The sequence below is a fragment of the Crassostrea angulata genome, chromosome 3, assembly GCF_025612915.1.
Source record: "Crassostrea angulata isolate pt1a10 chromosome 3, ASM2561291v2, whole genome shotgun sequence".
NCBI classification, from domain to species: domain Eukaryota; kingdom Metazoa; phylum Mollusca; class Bivalvia; order Ostreida; family Ostreidae; genus Magallana; species Magallana angulata.
The window spans coordinates 5,098,616-5,120,083 of record NC_069113.1 but is presented as its reverse complement, the minus strand read 5'-3'; the positions used below and the strand labels follow the sequence as shown (position 1 = coordinate 5,120,083).

The 21,468-nt window shown below is 34.9% G+C and overlaps 3 protein-coding genes across 3 annotated transcripts; all 3 read left to right on the top strand.

Moving 5' to 3' along the window:
• Nucleotides 1-8,499: 8,499 nt before the first annotated feature.
• On the top strand, nucleotides 8,500-9,729 carry LOC128175621 (uncharacterized). Its single transcript, XM_052841395.1, has one exon. It carries the CDS (start codon nucleotides 8,500-8,502, stop codon nucleotides 9,727-9,729), a length of 1,230 nt encoding a protein of 409 aa, XP_052697355.1.
• Nucleotides 9,730-9,786: 57 nt separating this feature from the next.
• LOC128175618 (uncharacterized) lies at nucleotides 9,787-10,716 on the top strand. The gene has a single exon (XM_052841382.1). The coding sequence runs from the start codon at nucleotides 9,787-9,789 to the stop codon at nucleotides 10,714-10,716; it is 930 nt and encodes a 309-aa protein (XP_052697342.1).
• A 201-nt stretch (nucleotides 10,717-10,917) lies between these two features.
• Nucleotides 10,918-11,784, top strand: LOC128175616 (uncharacterized). The gene has a single exon (XM_052841381.1). It carries the CDS (start codon nucleotides 10,918-10,920, stop codon nucleotides 11,782-11,784), a length of 867 nt encoding a protein of 288 aa, XP_052697341.1.
• The last annotated feature ends 9,684 nt before the right edge of the window (nucleotides 11,785-21,468 follow it).

Genomic DNA, 21,468 nt, shown 5'->3' with positions numbered 1-21,468 from the left:
ATAATCTAAATGTGTCTCGGGAAAGGCTCTCACCACAGTTAGAATGCCTCCCATATACCCGTAATGTAGCAGAAAATTGCAAAATCGCTCCGGAACGATTTTGGAGAAAATAAATGAAGTTGCCTTGAAAACACAGTCTAATTCATTATAACTAACCTTTTATGAGACTGTAAATACCTTTCATCTAAAAAATTTAATCCATATAATGGAAGAATTCAACACTTTTTAACCAACGTTCACGTAATTTATTTAATACAGAGACATTCTATCGTAAAACTAGGTCCGTATGACATAATTCATTTTTACGATAAAACATATTCTATCTTCACTCTCCTAAGAAATGTGATTTTTTTTTTTACATGTAATCAAACATTTTTTGTCATCACGATATCGAAAGTAAGTACATGTACTTAGTTGAAATGTATAGTTGTTATTTTATACTTTCTCTCTAAAGAAATCATAAATATATAAGAACAGAATATATATAGCAAATTTCTCATGAAAATTTACCCGTATTTGTATTATCATCTCTGAGTTTATTCATGCAAATATGATATTGTGGAAACATAAACTAAAGATCCCGTTAGCGTGAATGTATTTTCGTTGATTATTAATTAGCGAAGCTTTCACACTGAGAAATATTAAAAACAAATTGGTAATCTTCAAGTACTAATGATATTTTAAATATATAAAACAAAAGACAGTATTCTTCCGATTTATCCGTCACACTTTTTTGTAAGCGCTCTCATGCCTACAAATTTTGACGGATTTTCATTAAATTTATACCAAATATTTAAACCACTATTACCTTGGTCAAGTTCGAAAATCAGCATTGGTCAATACTTTTTGTTGGAGTTATGGGACTTTGACCACAATAATGACTCCGTTTTATCCAAAAATTGACCTTGTAAGCGCTCTCATGCCTACTAATTTTGACGGATTTTCATTAAATTTATACCAAATGTTTATACCACTAATACCTTGGTCAAGTTCGAAAATCAGCATTGGTCGATAGACTCGATACTAGTATACTGCTTGGCCGGCGGCGGGGGACCCAGGAGGTCTATTCTTGTTTAAATATAGTAGTATAGATATGTCTTGTAAATAACAAATATATATTTAGATTAAGTGTATATATCTATTGTATTTATTTTGAAGGTACTATCTTTTTACAAAAATTTCTTGTGTAATTTACTTCCCTTTTTCCATCAAACAAAGGCCTGTTTGATTGATTATATTTTTATTATGCTTTTTTCCTATTGTTAATCACTGTTATAAGCTGTTCATGTACTGGTTTAATAATGTAATATCCCCATGCTTATCACTTTTTCTTGTGAATGACTGTTAAATGTATTTCAATGTATTGAATTTATTAAAGGTTTAATTTCTTGTCAAAGTATTATATTTGTTAGTTTACTTTTAACAAATTTTTTTATGCCCCCCCCCCCAAAAAAGACAATTCTCAAAAAGAGTACCTAACATATATTCTTATGAAATATTCCTTATTTATTTTCTAAATTTCAGGCCAATTAAATTTTGTGCATATGACATTGCATTTGGTCTATGAAAATTGAATTGTACATCTTTTGACCGTCATCAATTTCCGTGTAAGTGGAAAAGCCCGTTCCGCACAGTATATTATGTAGTTCACGAGATCATCTTCTTGGAACCTACTGAGACGACATCTCACAGGAATTCATTTTATTTGATGACCAAGTCTTTATCTAAATGTCCGCACCGACATGTTGTACTTTTTTAGCAGCACAGACTTGCGATTCTTAGCCTTTTTAATAGCAGTCAGTAACTCTGCAATGTTCCCCTTTTCTTCATCTTGTAAACAAAAATGAACATTAATTTGTTTAAACCATTGTGTTGGAAAAAAATAAAACAGTTTTTTTTATCACAAGACTGATACTGTTTTAGGATATAACATTATGCAGAAATAGTTCATTTATAGAAGTTTTGCCCCATTCCATAAACATTAATTTGTTTAAACCCTTGTGTTGGAAAAAAATAAAACAGTTCTTATTATCACAAGATTGATACTCTTGTAGTATATAACATTATGCAGAAATAGTTCATTTATAGAAGTTATGCCCCACTCCATAAAAGGCGAATTATTTGATTCCCTTTCGGTTGGAGCACAAGAAGTTTTATAGAATTCAGTTCACCAAATGCTTTTACAGGCAGTTAACTTGCACTCAAACTCTCTTACATCGAGTATCAATGCATAGTTTTGAAATACTAAGTATGTACTGTCGCGTGTGTAGTAATGGTTTTGATTTGAAGGACTTACCTCTAATTCTGGCAATTTTTTTTATCTTTGACAATAAGATTTCTTTTATGGCGACTTCGTGAGTTTACAAAAATGACGCAATTGATGTCATAATAAGAAAATAACACAATTTAGCTAGGTTTGGTTAGTTTTTACTGAAAACGGCAGTAATGGGTATTCGCAATTTATACAACTGATCTGCAAAATAAATAACAGGCTTTATGGAAGAACAGTTAAGTTGATGAAGATAGACACACTGAAGATCCGCCTTGGAAGATTTTGCATTGGAATCTGGAAGATTCTAGATGCCTATGTAAAATTTACCAAGGCGAGTGAAACAAATTCAACTCTTCAGATTCGTGCCTTTTCTTCTACTGAATCAGAATGTCATTTATCATTTGAAAAATAAAGTCATAACATGTATGATTTCTTAAAAATAAGGTCGTTTATCGCATATAAATGATATAAAACCTGATAGCTGAACCCAACTAAATATATTTGACCCTGACCTACATTAAGAAGTTTTGAAATCAAATATAAAATGATTCTTAGACTATACCGTAATACATATTTTTTACCATCATTCTTTTTTTGGTATCATACGTTATTTCACTCATAGATATACCCCATATCACCAACATAATGGAGAAAAGGATACATTGTTTCGGGGGTGTTTGTTTATATAATCCACTAGTTGCAGAAGTACATACCCAGATATTAGATAAGTTTATATATATGTGTATTCTCATGTACCTTGAAATATTTTAAATCTCGTAAACTCGCAATTGGGTGGCCATGTTTTCACCCGAGTACAGATCTCGATTGCATTGATTGTTATGAAAACATGGATTCGTCTGGGTAAATACGTGTTCTGTACCTTGATGTATAATAAAAAACAATTGGACGCAGAATTGTGTGAACGTGTTTGGAAGGACTTCTTTAATGTAGTACCACGTCACCAAACAATTTATTTTCTTCAGTTAGTAAACCGACACTGTACAATTAAATAATACCAGAACTAATAATATAGGAAGGGAATTAAAAAAAATTCCGAATGAAATCGAAAATATTACAGAATTTATATCATAAAAATGATGAAAACATTGACTATACATGTAATGTATGACATTTTAACAAACATTGGAATAAAAACACTTCATGATAAACAAAGAGACTCTTTAGACGGTAAAATATCTTTTAATGAAGCTACATCAGTTGTAATTATAATATGGCAAATGATAATTAAGAGTCCAGGTCAACCGTGTAGAATCGCACATGCGGGGGCTGTGATGGGTGTAACACGGGGGCCGCAATTGTGAAGCGGAGAAAGTAGGTCAGTGAGTATTCAAAAACTAATTGCGTGTAATTAAAATAAATTTTGTTTACCAAAAGTATTGCACGGAAGATAGCAATTATTAACGGTCTACCACTAGCAATATAGGGGGTTAGATTTCTAATGAAATGCCCAAACACCTCGACACTATATAGGTAGGGTAGGCGACACATGTTATTTTCGGTCTATTTGTAAAAAAAAATGTGATTCCAACGACAAACAATGTACTTTGTTTGGACCAAAACATTCTTTATGTAGGGAAAATCAGTATTCTGAAGAGAAATGCTACAAAAAACTATGAAATGTAAAGAATTAGACCAAAAATCATATGTGCCATAGGGGGGGGGGGGGGTTACTCTTTTTCAATTTTAGCAAAACTTCTTAGAAAATGTACACTTTAGACTCTGTAAATATTTCTCATGTTCAAAAATTTATTTCAATATGTTTTTGGATGATTTGTTAATCAAAATAAAGGCTATCAACATGTTTTCAGTGACTAAAGTTTTGTAGAGGAAAATGGATAGTAGTTTTGTTGACCACGAGGAAGAAAAAACGGAGTCGGTCCAATATATATGTGATTCATGTGGGAACTCTTACTCATCCAAGTCTAATCTTAGACGTCACGCAAAGTCACACTCAGAAACGAATGAACAATGCTGTGGTAAAACATTTACTTCCAGCTACAATCTGGGAAGACATAGAAAGACTCATGAACCACACATCACCAATCTGCTTTGCCCACACTGTGGGGAAAACTACAATTAAAAGCATTCATTAGATTCCCATATCAGATTCCAGCATAAAGATTCCGGGATGAGTTGCGAAACATGTCAAAAGAGGTTAAGAGACAACTATGCTCTTTGAAGACATCGACAATCACATGAAAGCACCTCAACTATGGAAATGTGCACCAAATGTAATGGCGTACTAGTATTTAAGCATTTGAAAAATCATTTCATCAACTGTAAAGCCCCCAAAACCAAAAATTTTAAATGTGGCATTTGCAACGTTTCATTTCTCAGAGAAAAAAATATCTCCATGCACATAAAGAGAAAGCATACTTCACCTAAATTGTACCTGTGTGGTTGTGGGAAAAGCTTTTTGTACCCATTTTCCGTAAAGAGACATTCAAAAACGTGCAAACAAGCGGAGTAGATGATCTTGAAATCATGAGTTATCTCCCTGGCGTTACTTTTTACTATATCAAGCAGATATTATTATTTTATAGATTGCCTTTTAGATAATTTAAATTCGAATTTGTTGTTTAATCTCAGCGAGGGATATATAACTATGGAGTCTGCTTGTTTCACATGTATTACCACATGCCTTCAGTATACCAGTATTATGTATAATTATATGAGGATGTCACCTAAGTTCAAGAAGGGATTATTATTGTTTTATTAGAGTCATGTTTCATTTATTATGAACATTATTTTTATTTCAGTGATGTTTGAAAACAAAAGGTTACATTGGAAAAATACAAATGGTTCTAGTCATCATTATATTGTTCTTTGTTGAGTGTTACCGCCAATACTGCAATAAGTCATATCCATGCTGGTACTGCAGTTAGTCATACCTATGATGTGACGTCATCAGTTTTTGAGCTCAATATTTTTGTGTGTAGAGCCCGTGAACTTGTGTGAGGCGGGGTCATGTCCCAAGATAATTTTGTACTGAATGTACTTTTCACTGGAGGAAACTACTTAATTGGTGAGTGTTATGATATGTATATTGTTAGAATGTTTTCCAATGCATATGTACATTGTGCAGTAGAATTATATTACAGTACATTTGATAATTTTCATACTTAAGGTGTAGGTATAAAGTTACTATTTATGCATATGCATTGATATTTCAAGGTCATTATTAATGATATATTGATAAAGCTATATGGAGGTACTTATATGTAATTATGAGGCATTTGTGCAACTTTGCTGGATTATGTTAGGTTTATAATTGATATATTACGGGAGGTAACTCCATTTGCAATATGTATGATATCATTTAGTTGTCTAGAGTTATGCCTCTTTGTTTACATTTTTCTGTCGACAAACTTTGCTACAGCATTTCCGATTTATATATCTAGATGCATATCTGAATTAGGTTGAACTGATATATCTGATAGTCATACGTTTCATCATTGTCAACATATATTTGCTAGGATGAATTTGTATGTGTGTGTTTTTGAATTAGTTTATTTACAATATTTTTTCTCTATCTTTTGTAGTAAATCGTCATTCGTCAATCGTCATTCGTCATACGTAATACGTCTATTGATTCATCTATCGTCATACATCTTACATGTTTTGTCACCCTCCAAAATAAAATAAAGACGCATTTACAAAAGTGACCAAAGTTTCCTCATTTCACTGGCCAGTACATTGAGTAATAAACAATCAGTTTACGAAGATTGTTTCAGTCTTAAATATTAATGCCAAGTCTTTTGGTGGCTAGGATTTTGGACTCGTCTTTTTGATGCCATTGTCGTACGGGCAGAGCTCCCCTGGATGGCCCCATTGGTTCCGAAATATTGCCAAACTTAATTTTTCTTTTCACTGGTTGGCGTCTACAATCAAATTCATGATCTCTACAAAAGATAAAGAAAATTTCAACATTTGTTTTTTGTGTATACATGAAGCCTTGTCCTAAAAATCGGACAAAGCCAAATTAAAATTGAATTTAATATAAGAAAAATAATGAAAAATAATATAATGGAATTATTTTCTTTTCCATCGAAGAAAACGTTTTTAAATTTACCCTGGAAAGTAAAAGTAAAAACCGAGAAAGGTGTTTCAAAATACTGTTGACACTTAATGACAACTTACAGAAATTATTATTATCATCAGAGGATAAAGGAATGATTAGAAGAGCGTATAGTGAATGGCTCGATAAATACGAAGAATTTCTAGTGTCTCAGGATGAAGTACGGGCTTGGCTTTCTCCTAGCGATCAGGTCCCTGATGAAGAAAGATTCAAAAAAAGGGATGAATACCTTATGGATTTGAAAAGTTCGGTAGAGGACTGGTTTACGAAACATTCTAAAAGTGTTGTGATTGATAACAATTCCGTGAGTTCTAGTGCAAGTCACAAGAGCAGTTATTCGCAAGCGAAGTTGGAGGAAAGTCAGAGAAAAGCGGAATTAGAGGCCAGAGCGGCATCATTTCAAGAGAAAAAACAGATAGAAGAGGCCAAATTACAGTTGAAATTGAAGGAAGAAGAACTGAATATAAAGACAGCTTTAAAAATATGTGATGAGAGAACTTAAATAATCGAACAACTTGAAAAAACTGATCTGGAAGCGGGACGTCTGTCAGAGGCCGCGGGTGACATTCATCTGCCTTTATCAACAGTGACAACATCAATACAGGATCCCATCATGCATGTGTCTACATCTATAAAGCTGTCAAAGTTGAGTCCATATGCACAGGTGTTTTCGTCTGTTTCAAGACCATTACCAACATGTGAAACAGTTAACCACATTAGCAGATCTACATGTACAATGACACCTGGTACACCATATGTGCCAACAATAACACGCCACAGTACACCATATGTGCCTGTTTCAAGTTATGCAACAACAAGTCGTCAACCACAGACTCAAGTTTTTTTCTCATCTGTCAGAGCCAACATTTACAACTGCAGAAAATCACCACAACACAGATGATCTATTTACAGTTGCAAGACAGCTCAACAAACCTAAAGCTGACATTCAAAAGTTTGAAGGAAATCCAATGGACTACCAAAGATTTATCCGACAGTTCAACACCAAAGTGTGCGCTAACACCAGTTTATATGAAGAGCGCTTGAACTTTCTTCTTCAATTTACCAGTGGTGAAGCTAACAGAATAGTAACTGGATATTCACATTTGGATGCAGAAAGAGGATACCTACAAGCTTTAGATGAACTTAAGGATCGATATGGTGATCCGGATGTTGTGGCTCATACTTACGTCAAGAAGGCGTTGGATTGGCCAGCAATTAAACCAGACAATTCGAAGGCATTAGACTCTTATGCAATATTCTTAACCGAGTGTCAATTTGCTGTGAATAACGTAAACAGTGCTCGAGTTCTTGAATACTCAGAAAACATGAAACTTCTAATTAGGAAGCTACCATTCTACTTACAAGAAAAGTGGCGAAATGTGGTATATGAGCTTAAAGACAGAAAAGAAGCTGTTACATTTCAAAACTTGGTAAACTTCGTCCGCAAAGAAGCTAAAAAGGCGAATGACCCTATCTATGGAAAAGAAGTCATGAATTCGAGTTCAATTGCACCAAAACGACAGAGTGAAAAAGTGAACACATTTTCAAGACCGAGCCGGAACTTTGCTACAAAAACTATGGAGTCCCATTCATCTACAGAAAATCACACAGCTGCTGTTCAATACAAACCAAAATTTTGTGCTTTTGTGAAACCATGCATCTATTGTGAAGGTTCGTCACATTCCTTGGAAGAGTGCAAGAACATTATGAAACTTTTGATGAAAGACAGATATGCAGTTTTAAAAATGAAAGGACTGTGCTTTTCTTGTTTAAAATCTGGACACCAGAAGGGAGTTTGTCAACGCAAGTCATATTGTATTCATTGTAAGAGATGTCATCCTTCTATACTCCACTTGGATCCTCGACAGAACTTTGAACCTCCGGACCAGAACAACAACAGATTGTCTGTACCGTCAGCATCTGTGTCTTCGGCAGCGCATATGGGGGCTGGGGAACTTGTGAGGCAAGCGCTTCCAATTATACCAGTGCGACTGAAATCAAGAAACAGTGACAAATACAATTATACATATGCTTCTTGGATTCTGGGAGTACAGCAACATTTTGTACAGAGAAAATAGCAAACTTACTACACATTGAAGGCAAAAAGACTTTGTTAAATCTGACAACCATGGGACAACAGAAGACAGAAAATTGTTATATTCTCTCTGGACTTGAAATAACTGACGTGAATGGTGACAATCCAATAGATCTTCCTCCTATTTACACACAACCAGAATTACCTGTGTCCAGGAAAGACATAATTTCACTGGAGGACCTTCAAAGATGGCCGCATTTAAGAGACATTCACATTGACAGAATACCAATAGATAGTGATATCGGTTTGTTAATCGGTGTCAATGTTCCTAAAGCAATGGAACCATGGGACATAATTCCTAGTAAAGACAATGGTCCATTTGCTATGAAGACTCTCCTTGGTTGGGTAATCAATGGACCAATCGACACAGTTCCAGAAAATGGCATTTTCAACACATTCGTCACGGTCAATCGCATTGATGCAAGATTAGAAGAACAGATAAGAAACCAGTTTAATCATGACTTTTGTGAGCGGGCGATCGATGATGTTCCAGAGCCGTCAAAGGAAGATAACACTTTCGTAGAATTGGTAAAAAAGTCAGTTCATTTTGAGGATGGACATTATATCATTGACTTACCTTTCAAATCTAAAACTGTTACAATGCCTAACAACAGAAAACAAGCAGAACAGAGACTGATTTCATTATCCCGAAAATTTGAAAACAACATTGAATTTTGTGACAGTTATAAAGCATTTATGGACAAAATTATCAGTGAAGGTTACGCACAACAAGTTCCTACTGAGAACCTACAACAAAACGATGGACGTGTGTGGTATTTGCCGCATCATGGTGTAATTCATCCCAAGAAGAATAAACTGCGTGTTGTATTCGATTGTGCAGCCAAGTTCAAGGGAACTTCACTAAATAATCAGTTGTTACAAGGCACTAAATTGACAAACACACTTATTGGAACTCTGATCAGATTTCGGGAAGATGAGATAGCTGTAATGGGTGATATTGACAGCATGTTCTACCAAGTGCGTGTACCTCTCCAGGATGCTTCATTTCTTCGATTCCTGTGGTGGAAAGATGGAGATCCTTCGAAAAGTGTAACTGAATACCAAATGGTTGTGCATTTGTTTGGTGCAACATCTTCACCTAGTTGTGCCAACTTTTGTCTTCGAAAAACAGCTCAGGATTGGAAAGGATATTCCAGTGAAGAGACTGTTAACACCGTTCTCAAAAACTTCTACGTAGATGATTGTCTTAAGTCTGTCAAATCTGTGAACGAAGCTGTAATCTTAGTGAAAGACTTACAATGACTTTTAGACAAAGGTGGTTTTCACATTTCAAAGTGGATAAGCAACAGTCGAGATGTCATGAACTCAATACCTGTGTCAGAGAGAGCTAAAGAAGTTAAGACTTTAGATCTAGATCATGATACTTTGCCGATTGAAAGAGCCCTTGGAGTCCAGTGGTGCGTCGAGTCTGATTTCTCCAACTTCAAGCTGGAATTGAACAAACAACCGCTTACCAGACGAGGAATTCTGTCGATGGTCAGTAGTGTATATGACCCATTAGAATTTTTGGCTCCATTTGTACTCAAGGCCAAATGTATCCTCCAAGAACTTTGCAAGATGCAATTAGGATGGGACGAGAGAATTCCAGATGACCTCGTAATTCAGTGGAATCATTGGTACCAGCACCTCCAGAAACTAGAAGACTTCAAAGTGAACAGGTGTATCAAGCCCTTTGGATTCAATCCGGTCATTGCGCAGTTACATCACTTCTCTGACGCAAGCGAAACAGGATATGGCACAGTGTCCTACTTACTACTGGAGAATACAGACGGAGAAAGTCATTGTTCCTTCATCATGGGAAAATCTCGTGTTACACCACTTAAACAGACAATCATTCCAAGACTGGAGTTAACGGCAGCTACTATAGCCGTCAAAACCAACAAGATGTTACTGACTGAGCTAGACATGCCCATCGATCGCGTTATATTCTGGACCGACAGTATGGCAGTATTACGTTATATTCAGAACAGAACTGCAAGATTTCATACTTTCGTAGCTAACAGACTAGCAGTGATACATGAAGGATCACAGCCAAGCAATTGGAGATACATTAACACGAAAGTCAACCCAGCTGATTACGCATCAAGAGGTATATCGGCCAACAGCCTTATCATGCAAGAAAACTGGATCAAGGCCCTGAGTTTTTTTTATTGTAACCAGAGGATCAGTGGCCCAAACATCCAATGGAGATCGCTGATACAGAATTATTGGACAATGACCCAGTGGTGAAAAGAGTTACCGTCAGAGCAGTCATCGCAGAACAACAGAATTCAGACAATTCTACAGAGTGTGTTAACAAGTTGATTCAACATTATTCTTCGTGGTACTTGTTGAAACGAACAGTGGCATGGATTCTGAAAGTGCGGAAAGAATTGTTAAGGCGTGTGAACATGAAAAGACTCAATTCTAGTCCAATATTACAAGAATTATATGGCAGAAAAGTCTATACTGAAATTTGTTCAACAACAAGAATTTGACACAGAAATCAATGCTCTTTCTTCAGGAAACTCTCATGTGAATCGTAGAAGTCGAATCAGGAACTTTGATCCATATTTGGATGATGGAATTTTACGTGTCGGCGGTCGACTACACCAGTCAAGTATTCCAGCAGAGATGAAACATCCAGTTATTCTACCCAAAGATCATCATGTGTCAACTATCATTCTTAGACAAATTCACCAAGAACTGATGCACAGTGGTAGAAATCATATGTTGGCAAAGTTAAGAGAAAAGTATTGGATTATTCATGCTCCGTCAGCCATCAGGAAGCTGATATCAAGATGTGTTACATGTAGACGATTCAAGTCGAAAGTTGAAGAACAGAAGATGGCAAATCTACCAAAGGATCGTATCGTTCCAGATGAACCACCATTTAGCAGAGTAGATGTCGATTACTTTGGACCGTTCGAAGTAAAACAAAAGAGAAGTCGTGTGAAACGTTATGCCGTAATATTTACCTGCTTGGCAAGTCGAGCTGTACATTTGGAAGTAGCAGCTTCATTGGACACTGATTCTTACTTAAATGCCTTGCGACGCTTTATTGCCAGAAGGGGACAAGTTACGAAGATAAGTTCTGATAATGGAACTAATTTTGTTGGTGCCGAACGTGAACTTGCCCGATCCAAACAGGAATGGAATCAACACCAGATTCAAAATTCAATGTTGCAGAAGAATGTAGACTGGCAGTTTAACCCACCAGCTGGATCACATCATGGTGGAGTGTGGGAAAGAATCATTCGAATTATTCGCAAGGCCATGAACAGCGTTCTAGGGGAACAGACCTTGGACGACGAATGACTTAATACCCTGATGTGTGAAATCGAATATATGATCAACGATCGACCGATCACGAAGAATACAGATAGAAGAATACAGATCACCACTCTGATTTGGAACCACTTACACCAAACCATTTGCTCTTAATGAAGCGGAAGCCGAACCTGCCTCCAGGAGTTTTTGATAAGGACGACATCTATCACAGGAGACGGTGGAGACAAGTTTAATATATGTCAAACCTGTTTTGGCATAGATGGGTACGGGAATACCTACCGCTTTTACAAGAAAGACAGAAGTGGCAAGAAATCAAACGGAACTTGCAAGTTGGTGATGTTGTGTTAATAGTCGATTCTAATTCTCCGAGAAATTCGTGGCCTATGGGCATTATTTGAGAAACTATACCGGACTGCAACGGACTTGTGCGACAAATTAAAGTTAAAACTGCGACAAATATTCTGATCCCCCCCCCCCCCCCCGGTCGATAAACTCTGCCGGATTCTAGAAGGAGATTGTTAGAACTGTTTGATTATTACGAACTTGTGTAAATTTCTGTATCATTATTTGTGATCATTGAATGTTTGTTCATTGTTGACATTTTCTAGGAACAATTGCTAGTCAAGACACAAATTTGATAAAAAATAGGTTGTTTGTAACTTAATGATGTAAAGTATTTTCGATGTAATTGTGTCATATTTATTCCACAATTAGGGGGCTGGGTTGTTACCGCCATACTGCAATTAGTCATATCCATGCTGGTACTGCAGTTAGTCATACCTATGATGTGACGTCATCAGTTTTTGAGCTCAATATGTTTGTATGTAGAGCCCGTGAACTTATGTGAGGCGGGCTCATGTCCAAGATAATTTTGTACTGAATGTACTTTTCACTGGAGGAAACTACTTAATTGGTGAGTGTTATGATATGTATATTGTTAGATAGACATTACATTTTTCTGTCGCCAAACTTTGCTAGAGCATTTCAGATTTATATCTAGATGCATATCTTATTGTGATTAATTGAATTAGGTAGTACTGATATATCTGATAGTCATACGTTTCATCATTGTCAACATATATTTGCTAGGATGAATTTGTATGTGTGTGTTTTTGAATTAGTTTATTTACAATATTTTTTCTCTATCTTTTGTAGTAAATCGTCATTCGTCAATCGTCATTCGTCATACGTAATACGTCTATTGATTCATCTATCGTCATACATCTTACATGTTTTGTCACCCTCCAAAATAAAATAAAGACGCATTTACAAAAGTGACCAAAGTTTCCTCATTTCACTGGCCAGTACATTGAGTAATAAACAATCAGTTTACGAAGATTGTTTCAGTCTTAAATATTAATGCCAAGTCTTTTGGTGGCTAGGATTTTGGACTCGTCTTTTTGATGCCATTGTCGTACGGGCAGAGCTCCCCTGGATGGCCCCATTGGTTCCGAAATATTGCCAAACTTAATTTTTCTTTTCACTGGTTGGCGTCTACAGTCAAATTCATGATTTCTACAAAAGATAAAGAAAATTTCAACATTTGTTTTTTGTGTATACATGAAGCCTTGTCCTAAAAATCGGACAAAGCCAAATTAAAACTAGTGGGTATTGTTTTTTTTACAAAAAAACACATGTCTCCCCTTCTCCCAAAGGATTGTAATATGGGGCAATTTTAACAATTGAAAAAGAATAATGTTACCCAGACCCATCTTTTTCTTAATTTGACCTTGAGTAAAACATGGTCAAGGTCATATATAAATCAATAGTACACCTAAGTGTATTATTATTGTTCTTTGTTTAAAGTTTGAAGTCCTTCTGTCAAAGTATATTCAGGAGTTGAACAATGAAGTTTTTTCTAATTTGACCTTGAAATAAAAAAAATAGGTCAAGGTCAAAAATTTTGGTAAGGTTCAACTAGGTTATATACCATTTATCCATGATACAAGTTAAAAGTCTGTATGTTAAAGGAGTCTTGTGTTATGGTCTGGACAATATTTTTTATGAAAAGCTTGACCTTGAAGAACAAAATAGGTCAAGGTCAAAACTTTTGGTGGCGTGCAATCCTTCTCAATACCATCTACCTATGTTCCAAGTTTGAAGTCTTAATGTCAAAGGGTATTAAAGTAATGACCCAGACAAAATTCTATTATTTTTTTCTTTTTTCTTAATTTGACCTTGAGTAAAACAAGGTCAAGGTCAAATATTATTCAATAGTACACCTAAGTGTATTATTATTGTTCTTTGTTCAAAGTTTGAAGTCCTTCTGTCAAAGTATATTCAGGAATTGAACAATTAAGGTTTTCCTAATATGACCTTGAAATAAAAATTCTAAGTCAAGGTCAAAAATTTTGGTAAGGTTCAACTAGGTTATATACCATCTATCCATGATACAAGTTTAAAGTCTGTATGTTAAAAGAGTCTTGTGTTATGGTCCGGACAATATTTTTTATAAAAAGCTTGACCTTGAAAAACAAAATAGGTCAAGGTCAAAACTTTTGGTGGCGTGCAATCCTTCTCAATACCATCTACCTATGTTCTAAGTTTGAAGTCTAAATGTCATAGGGTACTAAAGTTATGACCCAGACAAAATTTTTTTATTTTTTTATTTAATTTGACCTTGAGTAAAACAAGGTCAAGGTCAAATATTATTCAAAAGTACACCTAAGTGTATTATTATTGTTCTTTGTTCAAAGTTTGAAGTCCTTCTGTCAAAGTATATTCAGGAGTTGAACAATGAAGTTTTTTCTAATATGACCTTGAAATAAAAAAAATAGGTCAAGGTCAAAAATTTTGGTAAGGTTCAACTAGGTTATTTACCATCTATCTATGATACAAGTTTAAAGTCTGTATGTTAAAGGAGTCTTGTGTTATGGTCCAGACAATATTTTTTATAAAAAGCTTGACCTTGAAGAACAAAATAGGTCAAGGTCAAAACTTTTGGTGGCGTGCACTCCTTCTCAATACCATCTACCTATGTTCCAAGATTGAAGTCTTAATGTCAAAGGGTATTTAAGTTACGGCTTGGACAAATTTGGATGAAGAAGAAGAAGAATAAGAAAGTCGACAAAAACAATATGTCTCCCCTTTGAAAGGGGAGACATAATTGAATTTAATATAAGAAAAATAATGAAAAATAATACAATGAAATTATTTTCTTTTCCATCGAAGAAAACGTTTTTAAATCTTTGTTCAGTAATAATTGTGCTGCGCTTTCTCCTTCGTGTTCGGGATAAATTCCACTGGTTCTTGAAGTCCTTATACAAAATCCCCAAATTAAACAAAGATAATGGATAAAAATTACATTTTTTATGCACTTACTATTGCCTCGATCCAGTATAAGTTTTTAGACGGTGGCTATAAATAGCCACGGTCTATTGCTACCGTCCTGACCGGAAGAGTATTTCTCACAGGGACCCTAGCGGATAAGGAACGATAACTCTGTTACAGACAATGTTTTATCTATGTGTCGATTTCAGTATGAGAACTAATTTTAATCTTATCAGATATTTTAAGCATTATAGCTGCTAATTATTTTGTACATATGTTTAAATAATTTATGAAATTGTGTTTTATTTTAAATTGGCCGTTACCCTGTCTGCTTACGCGGTATCGATTATTTATGCACCAACTGCCAGTTGTGACGTTAAACTCTGTATCAGGGCTGCATAAACTATATCACTGCGATAATTTTTCTATGAGATTTCACAATAATCGCTTCTTATTTTTTATGATGTAAACAATTGTCAGAAACACACTATTTAAACAGGTTTGCCATTTCATATTTCAGCAATTTTTCAACGCATTAATTTTAGTTGAGGCAGAATATTTATTTTGTTGTAGCTTATTCCAAAGAATTCACAACAGATACTGACAATAGATATTACATAAATTACATTTTATTGAACTTCAACCGATCAATGGCACACTCTTCTACAAGTGTGCATGTGTTTTCAAACATACAAAAAACTTGAAATTTACGATACAAATGTGTTTAATTTTGGACTGACCTGTGATTTACATGAACCTTATTTTGTAACCCTCTCAGTCTGTAGGAACATCAATTTTATTACAGGAACCTCAATATTCATCAGACAATATTTACTACTGAATTTGACGCTTTACTTGCTACTGACTTTTTCTCAAACACGCTAATCGATCGACCTCGGATTGTAAAATTCACGTGCAAATCGAGTCGCCATTTTACAATTTTACATATATAAACAAACCACATTTTACGATGTTTCAAAGATTTTCAGTTCAGATTTTTTGTAAGCAAATAAGGGATTGAAGACATATGCTGTAAACCGTCTTATGGATTTCACGGCGTGTCAGCTCGTGTATCTCTAAATAATTTGCAGCAAACGCTAGCTTTTTTGTGAGAAAAAACAATCGGTTCAACTCATGCAATATTCCATATACATTTATTGTACATTGTGAACAGTAATGTAAGAGATAATAGTTTTGTTCACTAACCAGTTTCTGACGAATTTTTTCGCAATAAACTGAATAACGCAATTTGATGAGCGAAGTACAATCTCATTCTGTGACTTTAATCCATAAATGCGCCCGTCGACGTCTCTGCTATTAGAGAACCTTTTCTTTGGTTTTGGGGGGATTTTTTCACTAACATAACATTATTACACATGTACGTAAATATCGCCCCTTTTGTTCTCAACTAATTTTTATCTCGCGAGTACAACTCTATTATGAGCTTTCTTCGACATTTGTTTCCATAATAGGCAGGCCTTATATATTTAAATGCGCCAGTTTGTTGCGACTCGCAATCGAAATACACAACGGTTGGAAAGTGTCATCACTCAACGAAATGCTACATCAGCCATAGCGTATACATCCATGCTATATTTGCGATAAATAATGAAACATGAAGGCAAAAAAATGTGCTTCATAGATGACTGTTGTTTTCTGCTGAGCTACAGAACTATAGCTTTCCGGAAATATTGCTGGGATTTGCGAACCCTAGATAAAGTGTATATAGTACATGCAAAGAATAAAATGATATTTATATACACAGCTGTACGGTCAGAAAAACATACGTTTAACTTGGATTTTGTTTGTTTGGTTTTTTTTTAAAACTAATTTTGAATAATTAATCAGTTTACTAGAAGAGTTTAATGTAGCAAGTAAATTATGCGTGTTAAAGTGTACTGAGAAGCAATAAAATATACATGTGACTTTCCCAAATCCATTCAAATGATTTGAATGAATCTATAGCTAAATACAATTAATGATTAATGAAACTGCCGCGACTGTCTATTGTATGATTTTTTTTTTCAAATTTTTATTCGCTTTCGCTGTGAACAAATGAGAAGCGATAAAATATACATGTGACTTTCCCAAACCCATTCAAATGGTTTGAATGAATCTATAGCTAAATACAATTAATGATTAATAAAACTGCCGCGACTGTCTATTGTATGATTTTTTTTTCCAAATTTTTATTCGCTTTCGCTGTGAGCAAATGGATCCACTAAAGTCGAAGATAAAATATTGATTGACTCTTCTGTTTCATGATGACAAGCAATACCAGTTTTATCAAACAGGTTCTTGTAAACTATTCTGTTTTCTTTACACCTAAATGTATCAACTGACTATGAAGACAAAAGCAAGTTGATGGTTCACAAGACTGCAACTTTTTCCCCGTGAAGAAATTGACGGAAAATGCTGTCGAGAGGGACAATAAACATACTACATGTCTACCAAATAATCAGTAAAAACCTGATAAGTATTTTATCCATTTATTATATCCAATCCACACTTTTCAAAAGTTGTTCCCCTTTACGGGGTCAAAAGGGAAAAAAACCCTTCTTTATACAATCAAATATTTGGGCGTACTGTGATGAAATCGCTTTGGATTTGATTTTAATTATTCATTCAATTTGTGGTGGCAACCCACATATTTAATGAGTCATTCTGGGGCAATCAAAATACAAACATGTAGTACATGTATTACCTAAAATGGAGTTTTAATGTCAACTGATATAGATACAAACATAAAGATACAAACTTCCATACTACAAAGGCTACTGTGATAAATCTATGGGTTTTCCCCAAAAGATGACGATAAAGAGAGACAACATTTGTAAAGTGTGGATTGTGATCACAACTACAATTTCCACAGAATTATCCATGTAGGAAACTAACGACCAGTTGTGCGAGTAAGCGTTAAGTATTAGTACATGTATGGGATACTGCCTTTGGATTTTCGACAACAATAATTATACTAAATATCATACATGTAATGTGCCACTTTCAAACGGCGCCACCGTCTAACAGTACTATCAGTACTTTGATTCATATGTTGATTGTACCTATTTGGATTCAATTTGCAAGTCATAACTTCCACAACACTTGACATCAATCCAGGAACATCACGGGCCTTGATTGATACTTGTGTTTCTCCAGCTAAAACATAACACCCTTCCTCAACAAAATGATACTCGGGAAAATAAATTGGCAGAAACCTACCAACTAATGTAGCAACTGCATAAATTTCACATTCTGTTCCATGTTTAAGACGATCTTGTACTGACTGGGGAAACAATTGTTCGTTTTTGTTAACGAAAACTTCATAATGCCTTTTTTAGTCTTTCAGACCCGGAGTCCAACTGCCGAATGCAAACTGCTCCCGGTGACTCTTGCTTTCTTTCTTATCAAATGCCACAATACAGCTATTTCTTCCGTATCCAGTAATGTGAGCAGGTTTTGTTGATATGACCTGTCTATGGCATCAACATCGTGGTATAAGGAAACTGCTTTTTGCGCTATGCTAACGAATGAACCGAAAGCTGAAATGTCGTTCAATGAATTCTTAATGAATTCTTTGTGTTGAAACAGCGATGCTTGTAGGCCACTAATAACATAGACATATCTGGATTCTCGCCAATTGTTTCCTGCTATAGCCGTAAATTTGTTTAAACCAAACTGCTGCCTCGACATTAATAATCTACTTTCTTGAATTCTGAATGATAATGTTTTAGTAACGGACTTCATGAATTGACTTTTTCTGTGTCAGAGGCATCCCACTCTCGAATCCAAACATGTCTACATCACCATCTGTTCCATCTACACCAGCTGTAACCTTTTTAGCGTCGTCGCATAATATGAAAACATTTTCGTTACATTTCCCAAGAGTATCAAGAATAGGGTCTATAATACTAGGCTCTATTTTACTGGGAATATCAAATTCACCTATGTTAAAGCTCGACAAAGTTTTATTACTTCGGACAGCGAAATTGATATTGGCGCAATCGGGAGACAATGAACCTGATGTTGAACCATCTTTCACTTTACCTACATTTTTTGGGCCACCCATATAATAGAGAAACTTGTCATGAAAAAGCCTATACCCAGTTTTTCAAAATCGTTTTGTTTCAGGAAAGTACCTCATCTCAGTTGTGCATTGATTTGAAAAGAACCGCACCGTTTCCAAAAACAAAAGGAAAGATAAATTGTTGAGAGGAAATTTGCCTTCTACTAATGTCAGGAAAGATATGAAATATTTGTCCATCCCCAATGCTTCTAATTACTGCAATACAAGGTCTACAAGGTGGTGTAATTTTGAGCATCGTGGTTTTCTAGGGGAAGCTTTAAATGGTGAGCATGACTTAAGATAAGGGGAAAAAATTCGCTGCCGTTTTGGCGAAGAGTTTCGTGAACTAGATTTTGCTTTGGGGTCAAAGTGCTCTTAAGTGGTGTTACTAAATTTCCCCTTTTTGCCAATGCCACCCGTTATGGTTTATTCAACCACAGATTGCTTTTCTTTCAGGTCAGTACATTCCTGAAATTGAAAAGCATTAAATATTTATTATCCATACTATAGTAATTATGAAATATCACTTTTATTTGTTATATTATTTCGGAATAAATGTTAATCCAAGATATAGATCGAGTTGCCCATGCGACTTTCGGTTGATAAATTCAAATTTTACACGGAAATTGTTTAAAAGAACTCTACGTTATAAGAATTTTTGCTAAAATTGAAAAAGAGTCACGGTACCCCTTCATCACATGATCTTCGCCCCCCCCTACGGCACATATGATTTTTGGTCTAATACTTTACATTTCATAGTTTTTTTGCAGCATTTCTCTTCAGAATACTGATTTTCCCTACATAAAGAATGTTTTGGTCCAAACAAAGTACATTTATTGTCGTTGGAATTACATTTTTGTTTATCAAATAGACCGAAAATAACTTGTGTCGTCTACCCTACCTATATAGTGTCGATGTGTTTGGGTATTTCAAAAGAAATCTAACTCCCTATATTGCTAGTGGTAGACCGTAAGTAATTGTTATCTTCCGTGCAATACTTTTAGTAAACAAAATTTATTTTAATCACACGCAATTAGTCTTTGAATACTCACTGACCTACTTTCTCCGCTTCGCAATCGCGGCCCCCGCATGTGCAATTCTACACGGTGAGGCAGTGTTAGAATTACAACAAATATATTGAGCTTTTTGGAATAAGATAGGACGTTTTGTGTTTCGGTCTCCAAATTATGGGTAAAATGCTCGGGAACTCTCAGTTACACAGAAACAAGGAATTATAGCCTGTATCCCAAAAGATGGTAAAAGAAATTTTCCGCAGTTCAAAGCAGATTTTAAAAATACTACAATAGCGAATTGTTATTTGTAATTGCTACTATCATATTCTGCCTTAAAGTATAAAAAAAAAATTACATTCTACCGTCTGGTATTAAAAAAGTTTTCAAAATACTATAAATGTTACAAATTTTGCTTTTTATTTTGTAATACAAATGTAGACCGGTACAGTGAATTCATCCAAAAATAAAGAAAAATAGCCATGAAGATAGCATAATTCTGTCTGTAAAATTTTAAAGGCGTAATTTTTTTCTTTTTAAAGATTATTACTTACCCACCGCAAACGCAAACGAAGTTTGGGGGGGGGGGGGTATATAGGAATTACCATGACCGTCTGTTTGTGCAAAATTCGTGTCTGGTCCATATCATTTTTACAGATAATTTTTAAAAATTTTTGTTTCACAAAAAGATTGCTTATGATCTGAGGGTTTGGCATGATCTTGACCCAAGGTTCTTAGGGCTAGATCAAGGTCACTTGCTAAAAAGTGCAAGTTTTATGTCCGGTCCAAATCATTTTTTGGAGAAATATTTAAAGTTCTTACTATGTTACATCACACAAAGATTGATTATTACCTGAGGGTGTGTCATAACATTGACCCAAGTCATTCGTGTAGCGTCAAGGTCACTGGAAGGAAAAAGCAACATTCGTGTCTTGTCCATATTTTTTCATAGAGAAACACTGGAAGTTTCTTTTTTTAAATAAAGATTGCATATGACCAAAAAATTTGTCTTGAATTTTACTTAGAGTCAGTTGTTCAAGTTCAAGGTCAAATTCAGTCTGTGCCATATCTTTTAAAGATACCTTAAAAAAGATTAGAAGATAAATTAGACACAAAGATTGCCTAAGAAGCCACATAAAATTGATTTAAAAATTCTCATCCCCACTCGCCCCGATGTTTTATTTTGAAAAAAAAAGAATGTTTGCAAAAATTGTTTTTTGGGGGAAAAAAATCGGGCCTCGGTACACCAAATTTTAAAACATCTAAGGGCTGCTTAACCTGTGTTTCATCGTTTGATTCCAGTCATCTTTTTGTTATTATAAGGATACAAATGTTTTCATGCATTAACAGTTAAGTTGAAATAAAATA

What these genes read in the sequence shown, in the direction of transcription:
- LOC128175621 (XM_052841395.1), top strand. Translation starts at nt 8,500, where the DNA reads ATGGGACAACAGAAGACAGAAAATTGTTATATTCTCTCTGGACTTGAA.
- LOC128175618 (XM_052841382.1), top strand. Translation starts at nt 9,787, where the DNA reads ATGAACTCAATACCTGTGTCAGAGAGAGCTAAAGAAGTTAAGACTTTA.
- LOC128175616 (XM_052841381.1), top strand. Translation starts at nt 10,918, where the DNA reads ATGGCAGAAAAGTCTATACTGAAATTTGTTCAACAACAAGAATTTGAC.